This window comes from Acipenser ruthenus, chromosome 4 (genome assembly GCF_902713425.1).
Source record: "Acipenser ruthenus chromosome 4, fAciRut3.2 maternal haplotype, whole genome shotgun sequence".
Classification (NCBI taxonomy): Eukaryota; Metazoa; Chordata; class Actinopteri; order Acipenseriformes; family Acipenseridae; genus Acipenser; species Acipenser ruthenus.
The window spans coordinates 8304360-8327105 of record NC_081192.1 but is presented as its reverse complement, the minus strand read 5'-3'; the positions used below and the strand labels follow the sequence as shown (position 1 = coordinate 8327105).

The following is a 22746-nucleotide window of genomic DNA, read 5'->3' as shown; positions in this document are numbered from 1 at the left end:
AAATCCTATTCCTATTGTTTTTCATAGTACTATTACTAGTAGTAGTAGTAGTAGTAGTAGTAGTAGTGATGCTAGGGATATAGACTCAGCAGCAGGATAAACCATTAGCCCATACCCTCCGCTTCCTTGATCAAACAAAACAGATGACATTGACAGGTCCCAAGACAGCAGCTTTTTCAAGACCCTTAGGACAGCATGAGCTTGTGAATGTAATCAGGGAAGCTTCTGGAGGACAATTCCAGTGGGTCTGATAATAATTGATGTAATTGTGATGACATTAGCATGTCCACATCCTTTAATAATAATAATAATAATAATAATAATAGGGCAGTGTTCTGCTATGTGAGCCATTCAAAAATAACGCAATGGTTAAAACACTACTCGATAGATCAGAACTGATATTTGTACTTCGTTTGTGCGTCCTATACGACTTCTCCGATTCATTTTCTCTTAAATATACCCTGTAATCTTATTATAGTAAGTGGACCGATGCATCCTTGTGTTCAGCAATCCTTAAAAGCACATGATAAGTCTGTTGGTAATGCTGGTATTCCCATATAGAGTCATGCACAGTCTCTGAAGACAAGATAGATTTATTTTGCATGAAAATTTAAGTAGTGCAGGCAGACTTGATTGCTGAAAGGGAAAGTCCAAGACCACCCATGGTTAAGAAAACATTTGCGCTTGTGAAATAATCTGTAACAAAACAATTTCGCAGGTGACATTTCATTTTTCAGCCTGAAGCTTTCAAAAAGGTACCAGCGTACCCACCTGTCTGTCTCATTCTTTAAAACAAGGGCAAACAATATTGAGAATAAACAAACAGCACATTGACATTGCAGCAATGCTGTCACTTGCCAGTGCATTATTTTCCTTCTAGGAGATGATTGTATTTGTCATTACATGCAACCTTACCTTAATGGTATTGCAATTTTAAATTCTTTACATTCTTACAGCACCTTAGGTCTCTCAATTAGAATATCAAATAAGCTTTCCTGGTAACGTATAAACAAATACAATAAATACATAGATAAAAAAAACAGAATCTATATCACATCATGTTTTCAAATTAAAAAAAATAAATGGTCTTCTAATAAAAGGTCGTTAAAAAATAAAACGGATATAACAAAAAAGACTGCAGCAACAAAGTTGGCATCTTTTTACCATGACAACAAATCCACTTGCTTTCCACTAACAAAATAAAGCTGGGTTCACACACAACAAGAAGTAATGCAAAGTTACATGCAAACTGTTTCAATGTGTTCTTAAAGAATTGCACTTCAATGACAGGATGGCTTACCAGTCTCTTTGCTTTGGGGTCCCTGGCTCTCGTCCAGCTGCAGGTCACTCAGCAGGTGCTCCAGAATTTTCTCGGGGGTGCCAGACACCACCACGTACCTGTCGGAAACAACAGAGGAGTCGGCTGAGTCTTCCTCAGTAGAGGAGAGTGAGCGGCTACTGCTCCACTCCTCTTCCTCTGTCTCCTCTCCCTCAACCTCCTCCCCGTCCTCATCAATGTATCTGAAATAAGGCACGTCAAAGGTTGGCAAAACTGCCTCCCCACTGCTGCTGTATTCTTCCCCATCATCTTCCTCTTCCTCTTCTTCCTGTACCAGCGTAGCTGGGACCACCTTGCCTTCCAAACGCAGGTCAAACTCCCTCAACCAGGAGCTGCCCATGATTACTGTCTCTGCTTACTGCAGCTGCTGCTATTGCTGTTGCTGCTGCATGGAATTCCCTGCATGCTAGTAGGACATTTCCTTCTCTCCTGCTGCTGCTGCTGCCGCCTCAGCTCCAGCTCACTGCGAGCTGACACTCCATCTGATTGTTAAGTGTGCTGCAGTCAGTCAGTCAGTGAGTGAGTGAGTGTGTGTGTGTGTGCGTGTAAGAGAAAGAGCATTAGAGAGAGAGAGAGAGAGAGAGAGAGAGAGAGAGAGAGAGAGAGAGGGTGCTTACCTCCTGTCTTTCTCATCCTCCCTCCCTCCTCCTCCTGCTGAAGCTGGAGGGGCCTGGCACTCTGATGACACCCTCTGAAGCACCAGGACGTCTTGGCCTCGTTCCTTCAGACACACTCTGCTTGCTTCATCATTCTGTGGCAGACACAGGGAGAGAACGGTGGTGGTGGTGAAACAGCAGCAGTTGATGAATCCCAGGAGCCTTTTTTTTTTATTTATTTATTTTACAAACCGGTTTGAAATGCATTGCTTCAAGAAGAACATGCCAAGCTTTGCAAATCTGTGGTGAAGTCCAACAACAACAACAAAAAAAAAAAGACCTTCACATGAAAAAATGTTGTGGTTCCTTTTAGAAAAGAACAATAATTAGAAAATGTGGTGTTTTTTTTTTTTATTTTTTAAAATGTTTTTATATTTTCATTTGTAGAAGGAAATGTATTCCCACAGTACAGATAAAGAAAACCTGGAACCCCACCTTCCCAAATAAAAGGGTTGAAAGCGATACCCTGAGGTCCACCCAGCCAAGGACAATCTATTTTATTAAGAATAATGAAAGAATGTAATGAAACAGTTTCATGGAGGTGTGGTCCATGTATTATGTTATGTGTATTTTATGTGTTAGTGTTCAAGACTCCTCAGGGTGGTTAATGTAATGTTTTGCTAAAAATCATGGATATTTCACATTTGTATACGTTTTTCCTTAGACCACATTCATCCAGAAAAGGACTTTCCACATCCACACGGGACACATGGCACATCAATTCCATCAAGTACAGTACATGGCTGAATAAATCTGAAGACATCTTCTTTCAATAAAACTAAAGCAAACACACTTATCACAAACACGATTTTAGCCGGGGGATTGAGAGTTGATCCTTTTCTTTTCCCTTAAATATTTAAACATTTCTCTCCAGTTCTTATTTGAACTGTCCTCCTACTGTGGTATTTTAGCTGAGACTGTACATACAATAGACTAGGGGCCACTAATGAGAGAATTAGGTTTAGGATTTTACAGCTTATATCATGTACAGTTGGCAATGCATGCTTGGTTGTCTCGCTGTCCATCACGCCACTCTAGGCGGCTCTTTCCCTCTCCCCTTCAGCTATTTCATGCATCAAATACCTCTGTCTGCTTCACTGGAAAGCAGAGGGAGGTCCACAGCTTCTTCTAAATCCCTCCCTACTTCTTTGTTCTCCTTCTGAACTATTAATAATCACAACACATTCATAATAAATCAGGGATGTCTGAATGGATGATATCAGACACAAAGGGTGTCCAGATCGAGCTCATTGTGTATTTGAGCACATTATTCATTGATAATTATGTTTTAATGCCTTATGCTAGTGGGCATTCTTATATAAGAAGCACAAAGAAAGCTTCACAGAAGAAGGACCACGTTTTAAACCATAATGCAATTAACAAATTTACAGCACATGCGAGGTGTGACATCATTCCCTGGCATGAGATGACAAGCTTTTATTACCGAACACTTTTCTGTGTTGTTTTAGACAAACATTACAGATAAATACATACTGAACCCCTTTACTAATCAGTGTGCTACACTAGGTCACCTGCAATCACAACTTGAATACAAACTATAACTTAAATATAAACTATAACATATTGTAATGTCATATAGTGAATCTCTGTAGTATATTGTAGTACATTGCCATTTAGGCAGATTCCTGGTCTGATGTCAAATAAATGTCAGCCAACTTTAATCAAATAAATGCATTGTGAAAAGTATCCCAATGCCAATCCTCTCTTAAGGGGAGGCACACAGTAGTAGGAGAGGGTACAGAACCTATTACTCATGCCTAGACTTGGAAACCAATACCTGTACTCGGATTTACTTGGACGACGTGACCTGATGAGATGGGCGGGGCCAGAACCAGGAAGTGCCATTAAAATGCATCTATGGCCCTGATTTTCAATCAAAAAGTGACCATACAATGTATTCATGTTTACCTAACCCTCCGTCAACGGCAATAATTGACGTCACGCTGAAGGAGGAAATGGGGCAAATTAAATACATCTTGAAAACTTGTTTGAACAGAAAAATCTGGCAGCAAGGGCCATTTAAGTTAAGACTGCCTATTTGGTGGGCCACACCATAAAAAAAAAAAAAGAATTATGTATACATGACACACACACACACACACATCATAATGTACGTGAAAATGTCTATATAAATTTTATGTAGGCCACTGCACGATTCCTAGTCAATAAGTATGCAGGCACGGTTTCAATCAATTAATAAACATATTAATGTATTTTATAGTACAGGAATAGGCAGATATAACTAGAACCAGCTTTCCTAGAACACTGACAACTCAATATCACAAATGTAACATAATGGAGGAAATAGAATATTTTAGAGTATTTGTATGGAAATCTCAAACAGAAGAAGATGAAGAAGAAGAAGAAGAAGAAAGTCAGAGTATATAATGTGAAGTCTCAGTATTTGACTTGATATTCCTAAATATAACATTTTTAACAGCACTGAAAAAAAGATATTAACAATCTGTAAAAATGTAAAATAGTAAACAGTACCACTATGAAATGTACGTTTTTATGACTTCTGTCCAGACACTTGGCACTTCTTTTCTGGCACACTTGATAACAATGCTCATGACGTGTTCTAATTTTTAAAAGGGACCAAGAAAGTACACAGAAAGAGTACTTGGAACTGCAAACACAAGTCAAAAAGGAAGTTAGAAAGGCCAAGACAGAGATAGAAATGAGCATTGCTAAGGGGGCTAAAACCAATTACAAAATGTTTTTCCAATATTATAACAGCAAGAGAATATTCAAGGATGAGGTAAAATGTCTAAGAGATACAAATGGCAAAATCATAGACGAAGAGAAAAAAATAGCAAATATATTAAATGATTACTCTTCACAAGTTTTTACAAAAGGAGGATACGGACAACATGCCCCACATGTCGACCTGTTCCTATCCAGTTTTAAATAACTTTAGCATAACAGAGGCACAAGTGTTAAAGGGACGGAGCTCTTAAAATAAACAACTCCTCTGGGCCGGATGAGATCCTACCAATAGTACTCAAAGAAATGAAAGAAGTTATTTACAAACCGCTAACCAAGATCATGCAACAGTCTCTTGACACAAGGGTTGTATCGACAGACTGCAGAATTGCAAACATAACACCAATCCACAAAAAGGGAGACAAAACCGAACCAGGTAACTACAGACCAATAAGCCTAACTTATTAACTTATTAACTATTATATGTAAACTTATGGAAACTATAATAAGATCCAAAATGGAAAATTACCTATATGGTAACAGTATCCATGACTGTCATGGCTTTAGGAAAGGGAGATTGTGTTCTGTGCTGTTACATGTGTGTGTGAGGAAACAGATCCTGTGTGGTATTTGATTGGCTATTTTACTACCTCTGTGAGCTGTGATTGGCTTAATGGGAATGTCACTCGTACAATGCGGACTGCACATGTTGAATAGACATGTTATATTAAAGAGGCGGGTTGTTTTAAAGAAGAATTCTAAAACAATACAGTACGATACAATTTTAGAAACTAATGGGCGGGCCGCCAAAAATTGCCCCGCGAGCCATATGTCTGACACCCCTGCTTTGGAGTATTAACTATTTATTATAAACAAGGTCATTCAGCTTTAACCCTTTGCAGTCCATTTATTAATCGCGCGTCAGGCACGCCAGGTCTAATTAATTTTCACACGTGCAGTTAATTTTATACGCGCTGTTTAAAAGTATTTTTTTCACAGTCAAACAGGTTTAAATGGCCCTGCATATCAACAAAGCATTCACTAGGCATCTCCAGCCCCGCCCCACCCTTTTGTTTGCTATAGCGTTCAGCTATGTAAGAAATAAATAATAATAATAATAATAGTCGTACATACCGATCGATCATCTCCGGATCACTCGTTTTATCACCAAACTCCTCAATAATGCGATCCAAGTCATTATTTTATTACTATAACATCTGAAAAAAGCTCTGCAAATGTCCACGATAGTCTCAGTGCGCTGACACACTCAGCCAGCTTGTTTACTATGAACGCCCCGTTATCTGATACCTGATACCATGTATGACTATTCATGAGATACGCCTTTTTTTTATTTTTTTTATTTTTTTCCCGACTTGTCTCGGCTCCTGTCGCTCCCACTCGGCAATTGAATGGTTTTCTCGGCTTTTTCCGGAGAAAAAACGACGAAACACCCGTTTATTGCGTTGCTATAATGATGTCGGACCCAGTCCGACAAAGGACCTGTGAGGAATAATTGCAATGTCTGACCCAGTCCGACAATGGACCGCAAAGGGTTAACTGTAACCTACTTAATAAACTGCAATTTACAAAAAAAAAGAAGCCCTGCTAAAGCTCACAGGGAATTATATAAAACTTCCCACAAAAAGGACAGGTTTACAGGACGTGTGCTATTGATTGTACGGACATAGCACTGTCACCCCAATCCATGTAGCCTGTGTCTGTTGATCGCTATTTTTGGTCAATGTAAGCCACCTCCACCTTCACAATAAGCTACTGACTAAAAGATACGCCTAGACTGCTGGGGCTTTTGATATCACAGTGGTCACGGGTAAGTCACTGACATTATCGTGCACATTAAATTATCGCTCACAATACATGTAGTGTGCACAGTATGTAAATTAGCCAAATACTGTCCACATATTTTAATGCGTTCTCTGTTAGTAAATTTAGATTTATCGCGCACATTAGGCTCACTACTTGCTCGCTCGCTAAATTTACTGCCCTTTCATAAATTAGGCCCATAATATAAAAAAAAGTCCATACTCATTATGAATGTCCGTTTGTGCTCAGGCTCAGGCACACCCTATCTCTCTCTTTCTTCTAAATTCAACTACTCACACAGCCTATTCAGATAGGTAATTACTTGCTATTGGAGGTTAACATGTCATAGTGGGTCATTTTGATGGTGGTTCATTTGTATATGTTTGTGTAAGTTTTTCAATAGGGGCACTAAAGTAATGTTTTCAATGGATATATGCCTCAACCAATTATGTAATTTATTTTTTAAAACAGTAACATTATGCTTTAAAAAAAATGAAGGAAAGCACATTGAAGCAGAGAAGAAAAAGTAAACACATTCACATAGCAAGTCCTGGTAGCAATCACATAACAGTAAGGTCATACCCAATTTAAGACCTTCTTTACCCTTTCTTTTCAATGTATTTCACAACATCAACTATCTTGTTCTCACTTGTCTGTCTGTCTGTAAATGTAGATTATAAAAGACAATTAGCATACATATAATAAACATCCTCTACACTCTTTACAAATCTCGTGTTCCACAATAACCTGCGCTATGAAAATGTAACTGGATTCCTGAATAAACTGTGCCAATACTACTGTACATGAACAACAGGGTGTCATTTTCTCACTACTGATCAGATCAAGAAAGTAACAAAAACAAAATTAATTCCGAACCCATATAAGCAAAATATCAGTTTATTCAAATAAAACGTACGTAATATAACACTGACTGGTGGAACAGAATCCTGTCAATAAACATCCAAACAACATTAACAAAAGATCTTACTTCATTAAAGCACTAAGTAACTGGGACACAAAAGAGATAGCTAGGAAACTTTAATTTGTTGAAAATAAACACATTTTTAAGGCATGGCTGCCTTTATTTTCCGAGTTTAATACAATAGTTATAGCTGCCAGGGCCAATTATGGTGTGGATAATTCACTTCTCAATAAGAGCTGCTAAGCAACCAGCTGAGCGGTAGGCTCGCCCAGACCTGTGCGGATTGGGAGGTCCAGACTGGCTGGTGGGCATGCCCTGGGATGCTGCGCAGAGCTGCAAAAAGCAGCTGCGCCAAAGCTTGGGGCGAATGCAATGACATGGACACACAGACCGGCGCGGAGAGTGTGTTTGTTTACATCAAGGAGGAAAGCTTCCGCTCTGTAGGAGCTACTACTATAGAACACTTTAACTGCAAGACGGGGCCTGTGAAAGCGAATGCCCAACCAAGACTGCCAGGAGACGCTGGAAGGCCGGGACTTTGGGAGCAACAGAACCAGAGTAGGTCAGCTTAGGGAATGTGCATCCCAAAACAGTATAGAGAGGGTTACTGTAGAGTAGTAGGTTCCTGAAGCGGGACGTTCCTTTTAGTGGGACTAGTGCTCGTCATTTTGTGTGGCAAACTTTTATTTTTAGCTTTGTTTTGTTTTCGTTTCTAGATTAGGCTGGTACCCTAGTGTCAGTACTGTGTTGAAATTAAATCTGCGTGCCTGGGTGGCGTATCAACACCAATGCTCTGTGTCTGTGTCAGTGTTTTCCAGTGACTACCCAACCACGTAACACATTCCCTGTTACACCAAGGATTTCAAATCCAATATCCTACCTTTTATTAGTATTAGTAGCATTGGTCATTGATCCCCTTTTTTGCTGAAGATATTTTGTCTCTTTATTCATTCATTTAAAATATACAGATAATACAGTATATAGCTGCAGATAAAAATACAAACACAGCAATTTCTGGAAACACTTGTCTTTGGAGTGTCAGAAAAAAAAAAGTATTTAATTAATATATAGTTAACCATTTGCTTAAGTTTAGTTACATGTTAATATAACAGTCTTTAAAAGCCTTTTTTTTACTGGTACAGGAAACTACCAATGTCTCAAAAAACATTCAACATCCATAGGAAATAGGAGTGCAAACGGCAGGCTAACGATAGATACACACATGCATGGCATATCTAATGACTGTTTATTAACATGGAATTAAACTTCAGCCAATGACACTCAAAATAAAGCATTCCCCAATTTCTTTCTGGTACCTCATGTCTTGTGCGATTGCTCACATGGCTTAGACCATTACATTGAACCACAGGGAGAAGAGAAGATTCATGTTTTTCCCTATAGTCATACAATGCATTTAGTAACTTATTAGAATAATGCTGTTCATATTGATGGTAAAACTAGACAACGTGAGGACTTCAGCCACTCTATCCCAGGACTATCAAGCCAATTCCCTTAATCATCATGCTTTAAAAAAGGGGGGCAATGCATGTCACTGGCTACAAAGCATGTCAGTCATTAAAGGAAGCATCTGGTTGGATAATGATTGAAGGGGCAGAGAGTTCAATGATCTAAGTCTATAATTGTTTAATTGAAAATGCAGGTTTGCTATGACATGTCTGTTTCTTTAAAAACAAATGCACATGTGAGACCCAATTGCGAATGAAAGTAGACAGGCAAGATGGATGTAAATATGATGTTAGCTACAACGACTTTAATTATTTATGGATATTCTTTTTCTCCCAACATCTTGTTTCTGGTCTAGGGTCATTTTTACAGTTTGTGAGTTTCAAGGTGGTCAAGTCAGAGAATTGTCCAAGGTGACACAAGCCGAGATTAAAATGTAATTATGGCATGCTATACTTATGGTGACTTTAAAGAAGTACACAATCTCAAACTGGCAGGGGATTTAGACCCCGAGCCTTTTTCTTTTTCATGATGATGGCTTAACAATGTGCTACAAGCTAAATAACTGTAATAATCCATCTGGCTGTGACCGTGGTGTTTAGATGTGCTTCTGGTGTTACACAAGAGCCAAGGCTGTGGTTGCTGAGACTTACAGTATATACACACACACGTCTTTACTCATTCCTCCTTTCCATAGGGCATTTCATAACAGTTATGTGAAGGAGGAATACTTCTTTCTTATCAAGCATATTGTCAGGCAAATATTACTTCAGGATTTGTTGTTGATTTTTTTTTTAAGATAGCATATTATAAAATCTGGCAAACCAGGGTAACTTATGGTGAATGCAAAGTATAACCATAGGAAAATCATGAGAAAACCGCAAAAAATACTGTGCAATGATACAGCGGTATCATCTCAAACCACAGACTGGCCGCACTGCCCCAGACTGTCAGGGACAAAACACGTCCTACCTTTGTAAAGCCCAAGTGCAAGAACAAATACATTGCCTACAGTAGCAGCTTAGATTAATGTCTTGAGGCTGAACATGTCAGTAAAGCAGCTGAGGAATTTCATAAATGTGAAGATAATAACCAAACCCCTAAAGCTAGATTTTGCCATGTTGTTCTGTAAACACAATCCTGTCTAGATTTACTGCATAAAGTACATAATCAGATAACAGACCATAGATGTTTTTGGAAGGACTTTCCCCGAGTCAATTAAAAACATATGATCCATTGATGTGCCACATCTCTGCCGCAGCTGTAAACTGAGATCAGTCCTATTCCCACAGAGTGCTCCAATTTTCCAGTGATCTTTCGAAACAATGTAATCAGCATGTTCAGCAAACCACAGGGAGATTCCAGGATGTGTAAATATTTATGTTGAGTAACGCACTAGACTTCTCACAGGTGTTTCTCTCAGTTGATGGCTTGAGTTTATATTTACTGCAGAATAACACAGGTGCAGTTTATTGTAGTTCAAAGGCAACTATCAATGTATGTGGAAAATGTTCAGATAAGTTCAAATCAAAACAGAAAGCTATCACCCCAGGGACCTAAATATGACAAATGGCTTCAAACAAGGCCTCATATAAATACCAGCATCAAAACGATGATGAAAAGTTGTGAGCAATGTATGTAATGATTAATGAGTAAGCGATGAGTTTAAAGACCTGATGAACTGCATCAGTTAGCAGGATTATTATTGCTCAAGCAATGTTTGGTCTGCTGTGCAAGCTTTCTAGAAGGAAAATAAACATCATTTATTTATGAGATTGCACATGTCAAGTCACACAAAACAGTTTAACAAAATATATCATAGTTTCAAGCGCAAAATCCTGTTTTCCTGTAAGACCTTATGATTACACCTTAAAAATATATAAATCCACATAATGTGATAATTATGTTCTTCAAGGTAATGTGCAGAGGTAGCTGGCCTGTGCAGCTGGCCGATCTCTGTCACTGAGTGAGAGAACACTCCCAGGTGCAGAGAAGGTACATGCGTGTCTAAACCTGCACTGCCGAATGTATGCACACCTGAGTTTCATGCAGCGTGTTCCAAGAAACAGCCCAAAACACCCTGTAAATGGAATTCTTAAAGTTGGTTTCCAAAAACAGCCAAGCTGTAATATTATTATTTAATATGCTTTCTACATACATGTATACATGCTGTATACATACATGTCTCTTGATATCACTGTAACCGTTAACACATGGAATGCAGTTAGTCACAGGTATACAGACAGCAGGTATTGTCTACGTTTTTAGGTTAGTCTGCGGTATCAAAACGATCGCTTCCAGGTGTTGCTTGTATGTCACCAGAGCATTGATTGGCCCATGGCTCATGGAATTCTGAAGATGTGACCAGGACACAGCAAAGGTTCCAGGAAGGTGCAAAATCAAGGCTACAGGAATCCAATATCACAGCGCATGATGCACTGCAGAAGTGGCTTAAACAAAGAGCTGAATTCAAAATAATACAAACTGAAGACAACTGAACAAACTCATCCTGTCTGAAACTAAGATATTTCTTGCTAGTAAAGAACACCGACAGCATTACATAAATACTCTTAAAAGCAGGCAGGAGTGCACAGGAAATTACTCAAAACATGGAACAATAGTCTGGTACAAACCAGCTCAACAGAAACAAATCTTAAACTGACCATCAGTGCTTCAGAAAATTAATCAAATCAAACAATTTACATTATGGGCACCTACATTAATGTAGGTAGACATGGGATCTCAGGTTATGCTCAGTATATGGACTCAAATTGAATATGAAGTTGGGATTGCTGAGCTCTTACCATGACCATTTCCTGACAGCAAAAATGTTTAGCCTGGATAGTGGGACACATTTGGACAAAATGTCTCAGTCCTACAGCTTGGCACAAATATGGACAGATCCCAAACCATGTAAATTAAAAAGAACTCTGCAACTTAAAAGAAACAGTCTGTTGAACTCAATCCAACTTGCTAACATTTCTTTAAACAAGAGCTGTGACTGATGATCATTTTCAGCATTCCTAGCAATAAGACATTGGTGTCTTAAATATGCAAGGCATGGATTTTTCATTGGGTACACACTGTGTCTACAAGCCTTCTGCTTTGATAGGGTGCAGATGGCACATCTGTAAACAGCTGTCTCGAACCTGCCCGGTACTAAACGCCTAAAAAGGAAGCCGTATGCCATTTGTCATCTGAAAGAACAGTACTGAATAATCCCAAAGTGCTCAAAGAACACCACATTTACAATCAGAAAGGTCAGCCGAACATGAGCTGACGTCAATGTGGTTGGCTTGCTGCCTTAAATTATTCTAAAGAATTCAGTCCAAGCCACTTTAGATGGTATAAATAAAAAAAAATAAAAAAACTACATGCATTTCTCAGCGCTGCCGGCAATTGTTTAAAAAAACGATTTTATTGCCTCTCTTTGTGTAGAAGTAGTATCTAGTTTAAGTTCTGTTAAACATTGAAAAAAAGGTTTCCTGTAAAAGAACATTGCTACAATGGAAAATATTAATTCAAGCACGATAACAATTTGGGTGAAATGTTTTCTGTTTTATCCAGTTTAAAGAATACCCCAAGAGACTGCCTTGGCCAATCACAGGTATTCACTCTGCGATTCTGAATTGGTTGTGCCAACTAAGAGTTGCTATGTCAACCCTCTGACTTTTTGATTTCTAAACGTATTCTGTGCTAATCTACAAGGGAATGAACCACAGTGTTTGGCCAATGAGCATATACTATTACATTTGTAATAATAAAGAAAATACAGTTGGCATCACTTTATCAGGATGCTTCGGGAGAAGTAAATAATATTCCAAATAAGTGGCCGTCCCAATTAAACGAGAGGCATTTGAGACGACCGGTCACACTTTTTTGTTTCTAAATGGAAAGAGAAATAATGAAAATAACATCACATTATGATTTAATTTTTATTCCTAAACAAAATTAAATCGCTGTTTTTTATTTCTACATGAAATGAAAAATAATGAAATCACATCTTATCACAAGGCGAGGCACCTGCGATGTTGACACGCCAACTTTCTGAGACTCCAGCTCCTTCAAGAGTTCAACGTTGTTTGCGTAATTTATGCAAGTCACAGCGTAATCACGTACTCGCTGCACTGTGCTACGCGACCTGTCTTGCTCTGAAAAGCGAGCTCCGTTCATCATTTGAAAATACTGTATTCCAATTAAACAAAGTGACGTGCCAACTAAACGACATAAATAGCATTGCAAAGAACCGTCTCCCAAAGTTGTATCCCATTTAAGCAGCAATCCCAATTATCAGGATCCCGATTAGGCGGCGCCGACTGTACCTCTAAATCTCTTGTTGTCTTCTTGCAAATATAATCAATGTGGCTGCTCACCATCTTGCAGATGGGTCGTTTATATCCAATATAATTTCAAGGCGAATGCGATTTGCCAAACAATTAAGGGGCCATAGTGGTGGCTTATTAAATTAGTCCATATGCCTCAGGCATGTAATATATATATGACAGGTGTATATTCTGCCTTAGGATAAACTGGTGGCATTCCAGCCACAATATGCCAGCATGCCGAGTAGAGGCATGCTGTGCTAACAGAGATTTCAAATGTGATGCTACAAGGGCCATCTGCTTTGTGGGCATGAAAAAAAAATATTGCCTCTTGCCAAATACAAGTAGGGTTAAATTCTCTACAAGAAGCTTGGTGACCCCTGTCCCGTGCAACTACAGTGTCTGCAAAGAACAAAGTAACATACCCACCCAAGGATATACAGTAAACAACACAATTACCATGAGGTCACCAGGACATTACCATCCACAGCACGTGGAATGGAATCTCATTAAATATGGCCCTGCTCACATTCATCAAAACCAACCAATCAGATGTCTCTACTGCACAAAAACAGTTTAATCAAAATTAAACAGCTGGCTCTCAAGATAGCCTTCAATAGCTCACTGTTCCCATGTAAAAAATTCCATGTCGTTTTCTGAAATGCAGTTCTGAACAGAGAGTCTTTTATCTCAACCAATCAAAACCAGAAATAGTTCAATATGACCTGCTTAATGTTATCCGCTAACTTATGCTAAAGAATGTCCATACCAAGTGCCAAAGTAACTGGAGTATCAAGATACTGCTTAAAAATATGTTTGGTTAAAAAAATGTACTGCTTAAATGTTAATATGCACTGTAAATGCCAGGTGAATCTACCATGTCTCAAGTATCCCTTAATACAGTGGCTTTGAAATATTTAAAGCAATCTGTTTATTATTTAACATTGGAGAAAGCATTCATACATAGTGAGTTAATAGCTTTTCCTTCACAGAGAGAAAGAATCACTCCCAGGACATACAAATCTTTCTGAAATAGTGTTAAGTAGCTACATTGTTAATGCAGCACAGTAGCTAACATTTGAATGACCGAACAGACAGACAAGATGATGTTGTCTCTTGAATGTGTGAACTCACGGTCAATTTATTAATATGCAACTTTATCTTGTTCAGCTTTCGAGGGACAATCTAGCCATTTTTTTTTTTTTTTAATTTAGTCGTTGCCAATTAGTTTTTATTATTTTCTCCCCAATTTGAAATGCCCAATTATTTTATTACGCTCAGCTCATCGGTACCACCCCTGCGCTGACTTGAGGGGCGAAGATGAACACACGCTGTCCTCCGAAGCATGTGCCGTCAGCCGCCCGCTTCTTTACACACTGCGAACTCACCGTGCAGCCGCCTCAGAGCTACAGTGTCGGAGGACAATGCAGCTCTGGGCAGCTTACAGGCAAGCCCGCAGGCGCCCGGCCAGACTACAGGGGTCGCTGGTGCGCAGTGAGCCGAGGACACCCTGGCCGACCTAAACCTCCCTCCCCCCGGGCGACGCTCGGCCAATTGAGCGCCGCCCCCTGGAAGCTCCCGTCCACGGTTGGCTGTGGAATAGCCTGGACTCGAACTCGCGACGTCCAGGCTATAGAACGCATCCTGCACTCTAGCGAGTGCTTTTACTGGATGCGCCACTCGGGAGCCCCCTAATCTAGCCATTTTTGGGGCTGCAGAAAAAAAGTACATTATATATATACACATATACACACACACACACACACACACAGTAGATGCCACTTATTAAAAACCTCTCGGTTCCCAGGAAAAAGTTGTCATTAACTGAAAGTTGTCATGAACTGAAAGTTGTCATGAACTGAAAGTTGCCAATAAGCGAAAAGCTCCTGTTTTCAAGTGTATTTATATGGAATGATATATACTGTAGTTGTACAAATATGGCACTGAAATGTATGTGTTTTAAATGTTAGTGTTAAAGAATTAACATGAGAAACACGAAATACCCAAACATAGAGCTGTTTATTTCACGCCTGTGTAAAACAAAATAAAGGGAGTAGGCTTAAATAGTACTACACAACAATGTACTAGAATTGTCCTTACAATGAGTAAAGCAAACATACAAAATATGTGCTGTACTTACAATCAATTCTAAACACAATTTTAAAATATGAAATTGTCCAACATTGTCTGCTTTTTACAATGTACCACCTCCCACTGCAAGTCCATCTTAATTTTGCATGCAGCTATAGCCAGTTTCAAAGCCACGATTCTGCCTCAGTCCGCCAGAAATACACAGTTCCGAAGTCAGTGTGTTATAAAAGCTGCATGAAGTATGCGCATAAATAATGCAAGTGCTGTCACTAAGCGGTGTGCAGTTGCTAATATCAGAAATCCATTAACATTAAAGTCTATGGGACAGGATTGGTTCCTGGGAAAATGTTGTTAATAACCGAAAGTTGTCTTTATCAGGGTTGCTAATAACCTTTGTGATACTAATATTAAAGAAGACAAGGTTCCGCAGCAGAGCTGGGGTTTTTTTAAACGTCGTGTTTCAGTGCTGTACAGACATTCTTATGTTGTTATCCATTAGTGCTTCAGCTTTATTTGGATGATCGCCTTTACCTTGTTTTAAATTTCCCGTTCCTCTCCAGTTTCTCCGAGATACGAATGTACCAGCTTTACATATATATATTTTAACGTATTCTCATTTTGTTGCTCATTAATGAACATTTCTGTGCTGTGGGTGTTGTCGAGTGATTGACATTTTGTGTTTGAATTGAAAGTGATGGTCTCGAGGAGTCGAATGGGTCAAAGTTCAAGTATATTTTCCTCTTGAGGAATTGTCACTTTTTTATTATTATTATTTATTTCTTAGCAGACGCCCTTATCCAGGACGACTTACAATTGTTACAAGATATCACATTATTTTTTACATACAATTACCCATTTATACAGTTGGGTTTTTACTGGAGCAATCTAGGTAAAGTACCTTGCTCAAGGGTACAGCAGCAGTGTCCCCACTGGGGATTGAACCCACAACCCTCCGGTCAAGAGTCCAGAGCCCTAACCACTACTCCACACTGCTGCTGCTGTCACTTTTTGACATCATTACTGTGGTATTATGCCTTTTTTTTCAAATGGCCCAGGAAGCAAATATAGCCTTCATCCATATATATATATATATATATATATATATATATATATATATATATATATATATATGTGACCTGCAAACAAATTCACAGTGCATGTACTGTAATTTTTTTTTAAATAAAAAAAGAAACTGGAAAAAAAAAAAAAACAGGCTAGATTTAATTTTGCACTTCAGTACTGAAAAGAAAGAATAGGCTTTCACTGAGGCTTAACACAATTCAGCACATTGTGATTCACAGCCACAAATCTAGAGGCTAGTCCTTAAAATGACACTCCAAAGTCTATGAATTAACAGAATGATGGCAAAGAACTGGCAACAACCACTGAGTGATCTACCAATTAATGGACCGCTTTAAGGCAAATGGAAACAACTGTCTTGGCGTTGTGTAAGAATTACAATCAGTAAGGAATTCAAACACACTGAATAGAGATACAGCAACACTAACTGAGGCATAGAGAAAAAAAAAACGAAAAAAAAACACCTCACCTCAAAGGTTTTGTCTGGTACTTTGATGTTTGGAGTCTGCAGGAATCGACAGCTGTCCTTGGCCAGCCTCTGAACCATTTCGATCCGGCTGATATCATCCCTATCGTGAAGAGTGCAGACAGCCCCTGGCTGGAGAGTTGGGGAGAGAGCAAAGAGATACTTTAATCCACAGTCCCAGGACATGATAACCTCAAAGAGAAATCAAAACTAAAAGGAACGCCACAGGAAAAGTATAACCAAAAGAAATGAGCCGTGTCTGGAAGCCCTTTTAATGATGTACGTAGTGGGGGGGGCCGCCTCTTGCAAAAGAAATGTTCTCGGCAACAACTCTGTGAAGTGCAGAGTGAAAGTGCAAGGCTTCACAGCTGAGAGAGGTTCCTCCTGTGCCTCTGTCAGCCGTTTCCTGATACAGACTAGGTCCCGACGATGGGAGTTAAAAAAGCTCATGGGAAAGCGGCTGCCAAGGTTGGGGGGAAAGGGATGCTGTGATGCAAGTCGTTATCGACAGGGGCTGGTGGCTATTGTTTATTTTGTTTTGCTGGATATACATTTTCACTGGAGGGACACCCATACTCTCTCACGGCATACAAGGTGATAAATTATAACGCAATACCATGAGAAAACAGAAGTGTACAATGGTTTTCAAAAGTCATAATGATCAATTTGAAAAGAAAATACAAATATCCAGGCCTGCAATGCTTAGTTTAAGAAGTACGGACAGTAGCTGGCCGGTTATTTGCTTTATGTGGAATACTGGTAATTATGTTCCAGTGAGAAATTAAAATGGAACATTTAAGAAAAAGTAAAAAAAAAAAAGCATTACCTGAAGTTGATGCAACAGTATAACAATTAGTTTCAAAATAAAAGTAAATGTCCTGCTAAACTAGTCTTGTCTTGAAGTTTGTAAAAAACAATAACAGTGAGAAAAAGCATACTCAAACAAAACATATAGTTTATTTAGTCAAAAATGAATATGGTATAAGGTTATGTATTCAGCACTGACTGTATGCCTCTGTGAATGCTAAGTTTTATTAACCATCATGTAGAATTACACACGTGTGCCTTGTTCAGACGCCCTTGATTATGCCTACCAGGGGACATACTTTATGTAAATTGTTGAATAATTTATTTTACCTGAGGGACTGGGTCACAGGGGATTGTGACTATGAGCCCAGGTGTGAAGCACATTCTCAAGCACGTTCGCTTTTTATTCCAGCGAGATATTGGTTGGGCGCCTTAGAAGACCTCAAGAGCATTTGCAATATAGGAAAAAAAAGTTATTATTGAATTGCTTGGTTAACTGATACAGCATGCACAACCAAGGTGTCATATAATGAAGGTGTAACCAACCTAACTCAGTCACCCTGAGTTAGGTTAATATAGCCATTACCGCCAAGAAGAAATCTTCTCAGTAGAATTACATTACTTAGAACACATCACTATTTAAAAAAAAAAGTCCTTGTGATGTATCAGAAGGGTAAACTTCCCCGTCTTCCACGACACCAACACACTTTACAATTTTTCTACTGACAGCCATCCAAGGATGGTTCAGTCCCCATGCATCTACCGGTGCAAAATAATGCCAGCTTTGATGGTGTTTTCATAATATGTCTATCCTCTAGTAATGGGGCTGACACCCCCAAAAAACAGCCACCAGATCCAAATAGCACACAATCATTGGTGACCTCAGAGCAAACATTTTCCACAGGCCTTGTTGCATCTACTGCAGGTTGAGTAAAACCCACTCAACAACTGGACACAGACTCAATACTTTGTTAACCACAAACACCAGCTGTCATTATGACTACAGACTGTATTTTAAAGACTGCTGATGTTTAAAGTGCTTCAAAGGCTGCAGAGCTTTATAAAAACAATGCCACATCTGGATCAAAATCCTGACTGGTCTTGCTGACCTGCATGCTAGTTTCTGGTTGAAAGATCTGCAGTTTCCCTTGGAACTTTACACTGTAGATAACAAGGCATCTAAAAAAAAAACAACAACAACAACTGTGTTGGCTAAGCAGTTTGCTTACAGTAGTCATACAAAAAGGGTGATAAAAAACTGCAGAGGCACAGAGTTATCTGGGATTTTCACAGCACTCAGCTTATCTTACTGGCAACATCATCAGTCTTGGCACAGGACAATAAGCCAGCCGCACGGGCTGCCAGCTTGTAACAGCTCCTATCAGTTCACTTCAGTGTTCACCTTAAAAAGGCCCTGATTTGTACGCGTTTGACAATGCGTTACAGATCCAAGCAGCCTATGGTCTTTCAGTCATTTATCCTCAGCATCCACTCATCTCTTTTCTATTGTCATCTATCAAAGCACTACACACAATTTCTTTATTTATCATTTAATAAACGTGGCACATTTGCACGTGGCAGAAGACTTCCTACAAACAAGTTATGCAAGTCCTCCATTGCAGTATTACTTTTGCCTGCCTTATTGTGATATTTTTTCTTTTTTTTTGGGGGGGGGGGGGGGGGGGGGTTGCTGGACACTTCTCTAAGCATGTAATAAGAAGCTTTAGATGCATTATTTAGTAAACGGTAAAAGGCTTTCCCTGGTATATACAGTACCTTCCATGCCCTTCTGTTTACTGGGGGTGCACCGGGGTGGAAAGAATATCTGCATGGCAACCCAACTGCTGGGTTCCTACTCTTGGCTCTGCAACTCAACGAATATCTGACCCTAAGTTCACCAATTTATGAATGGCTTTGTTAAAGTGTGACAGCGCCAAGCCAACCCGTGCACTGACTCCAGAGAAAGAAGCACTGCAGAAATGCTGTTTGCTTTCTGAACCACAAGGACTCGTAAGACAGAACACCACTTATTAGACATCAACTACATTGAAATGTTGCTGTCTTTCCAATTACATAATATTTGCAATCAATCAAATCAAATCAATCTTTAATTTGATATAACGCCTTTCACAGTGGACCACCATCATAAAGCGCTTTACAAGATGCAGTAACAAGAAAATCCATAATACATTAATACAGAGAAATACATAATACATGATGTACAGTAAAAAAGAATGCATAATACAATACAGTGAAAAATGCATAATACATGAAATAGTAGCAACAACACAGCAGATAATAGCAGATATCAGGCTTAAAGAGCATGGAAAGCAAGAGAGAACAAGTGGGTCTTGAGGGTTGATTTAAAGTGAGTGACCCTGGGAGCATCAAGCACCAAAGCTGGGAGAGAGTTCCAAAGAGTCAGAGTCATGAAGCTAAACAAGCGTTCTCCAAGTGTGGTGCACTTTTGCTTGGGGATAACAAGCAGGCCAGAGTCAGGGGACCTCAACTTGAGGGCAGGGATATAGTGGGTCAGCAGGTTGAGGAGGTACTCGGGATCTGTGTGATGAAGGGCATTGTAGGTGAGCAGAATTTTGAAAATAATCCTGAACTTTACAGGTAGCCAGTGCAGCTGGGAAAGATGGGAGCTGATGTGTTCACGCTTTTTACATCTGGTAAGGATCCTGGCAGCGGCATTCTGAACTAGCTGCAGTCAGTTTATGGTGCGTGCCAGGAGACCATCATAGAGAGAGTTGCAATATTCGAGGAGAGACAAATGCATGACAGAGTATCTCCGCATCTGGGAGGGAAAGGTAGGGACTTTGGAGATGTTTCGAAGATGGTAGAAGAAGGATTTGATCACAGAGGAGATGTGGGCTTCAAAGGAGAGATTGCTGTCAAGAAGTACACCAAGGCTTCGTACAGTGGGGGAAGACACTAGCAGACAGTTTCCAAGGTTCAGGGCAGCTACATTGAGATTCTTAAGTTGAGTTTTAGATCATACTAGGAGTTGAAGAAAATTGGCAGACATCCAGGCCTCGATGTCTTGAATGCAAGCCGAGAGCCAGACCATGGCAGAGGGGCTTCCAGGGTCAATTTTTAAGTAGAGCTGGGTGTCATCAGCATAGGAGTGAAACATGAGGCTGTGTTGGTGGATGAGGTGACCCAAGGGAAGATGTTGAAGAGAAGAGGCCAAGAACAGACCCTTGAGGGACACCACAGGTGAATGGGTTTGCAACACCACTGCATCCAGCATAAAAAACAGAGTGCACTTTGTGCATGTGTTATTCTCAAAATGGTAAACATCTAGATAAATGACCATTGTGATATGCCCAGCAAACTATCCATGTAATACGTGGTCTGCACCCTAAAAATATGAAGCACAAATACATTCAGAAGTAAAATTACTTATTAGATAAACTAATACATTACACATTACTTTTATCAAAACAATCAAAGGTGTGTTAGTGTTCAGATTTATTATTGTACAAGACATTTTGAAAAGTCAGATATCCTAGAAAAAGTGAAGATCATTCAGCACAGCAAGCAGATGTAATGTCCTGTGAGGCGTGGTACTATTACATCTGGTTTTACAGACCTCAATTAACAATAATCTTGGACGATTTAATGTTAATTTATGCAAGATAATCCAAGATTAGACTCAACTAGCCTTTAATGACTATTGTTGGTCTAAATGATTTGGTCAGGAAGATCTATCAAAGCAAATATGCAAGATGACATCCACCCGATTAGAGTAGAACAAATGACATCCACCCGATTAGAGCAGAAAAGATTAACTGGGGACACCTAAAGTGCTTCTACGGTTACCCAGCTCTGAGTCTAAACTTCTGGTGAAGTGGCAAGGACCTTATAAGGTTACATGCCGGGTTGGGGCGGTGGATTACGAGATCTGCCAGCCGGAGCAATGGAGAGAAAAGCACATTTATCATATAAACCTCTTGAAGCCCTGGATGCAACAGGAGGCTTTGTTAGTGGCGCAAGCAGATGACGTCACAGACCTGGGACCTGATCCTTCTGTGTTGGCGAAAAAGGGGTCGGTACAGATTGCAGATAATCTGACACCAACACAGAAATGTCAGGCTCGGGCCCTGGTGGCAGAGTTTCCTGATGTGTTTTATCCCGGCCCGGGGCAGACTCGAGTTGCCCACCATCACACTGAAGTTAAGCCGGGGGCGCCAGTTCGCCAGAGGCCGTACCGCAACCTAAATGCAAAGGGCAGGTAATAAAGGCGGAGATTGACGAGATGCTCAGACTGGGTGTAATAGAGGAGTCCCAAAGGGACTGGAACAGTCCGATTGTTTTAGTGGATAACCCGGACAGGTCAACTCGATTTTACATTAACTTCAGACGAGTTAATGAAAAATCGAAGTTCGGCACTTATCCCATGCCCCGGGTAGATGAGTTGCTGGAGCGTCTAGGCACGGTTCATTTTATGACGACACTGGATTTAACAAAGGGGTACTGGCAGATAATCCTAACCCCAGAATCCAGAGAGAACGGTGTTTGACTCCCTTCGGGTTGTACCAATTTAGGACCATGCCCTTTGGGTTGTACGGAGCTCCAGCCACTTTCCAGCGGATGATGGATCACATTTTGCGGCCCCATCAGCAGTACGCCACTGCTTACATAGATGATGGTTATCCACAGTGAGGATTGGCCGAGTCATCTGTGTAAGGTGGCGGCGGTATTGCAATCCTTACGGGAGGATGTGCCATTGGGAAGAGTGAGTCAGAGTATTTGGGGTATCGAGTAGGGAGTAGCCAGATCCAGAGCTTCGCCACACTCGCTGCTCCCTTGACAGACCTCACCCGGAAGGCTGCCCCAAATACAGTTCAGTGGACGGAGCCGTGCCAGAGAGCCTTTTTTGCTTTGAATTGAAGGCTGTGTAGCAAGCCAGTGCTATGCAGTCCTGATTTCAGTAGGAGGTTCACCCTGCAGACGGATGCTTCAGAGACAGGTCTCGGGGCAGTGTCTCAGGAGGTGCAGGGAAGCAAGCACCCAGTCCTGTATATCAGCAGGAAGCTCCTTCT

At 40.1% G+C, this 22746-nt stretch overlaps 1 protein-coding gene across 2 annotated transcripts in view; it reads right to left on the bottom strand.

The window, feature by feature from the left end:
• Positions 1-22746, bottom strand: part of rapgef5a (Rap guanine nucleotide exchange factor (GEF) 5a) — an 83749-nt gene that overhangs the window by 28059 nt on the left and 32944 nt on the right. For both annotated transcript variants that reach the window (XM_033998899.3, XM_033998898.3), the window contains exons 9-11: positions 16892-17020; positions 1957-2090; positions 1301-1398 (exon numbers count right to left, since the gene is read on the bottom strand). In XM_033998899.3, coding sequence (XP_033854790.1) covers positions 1301-1398; positions 1957-2090; positions 16892-17020 — 361 coding nt within the window. The remainder of the gene's footprint in view (positions 1-1300; positions 1399-1956; positions 2091-16891; positions 17021-22746) is intronic.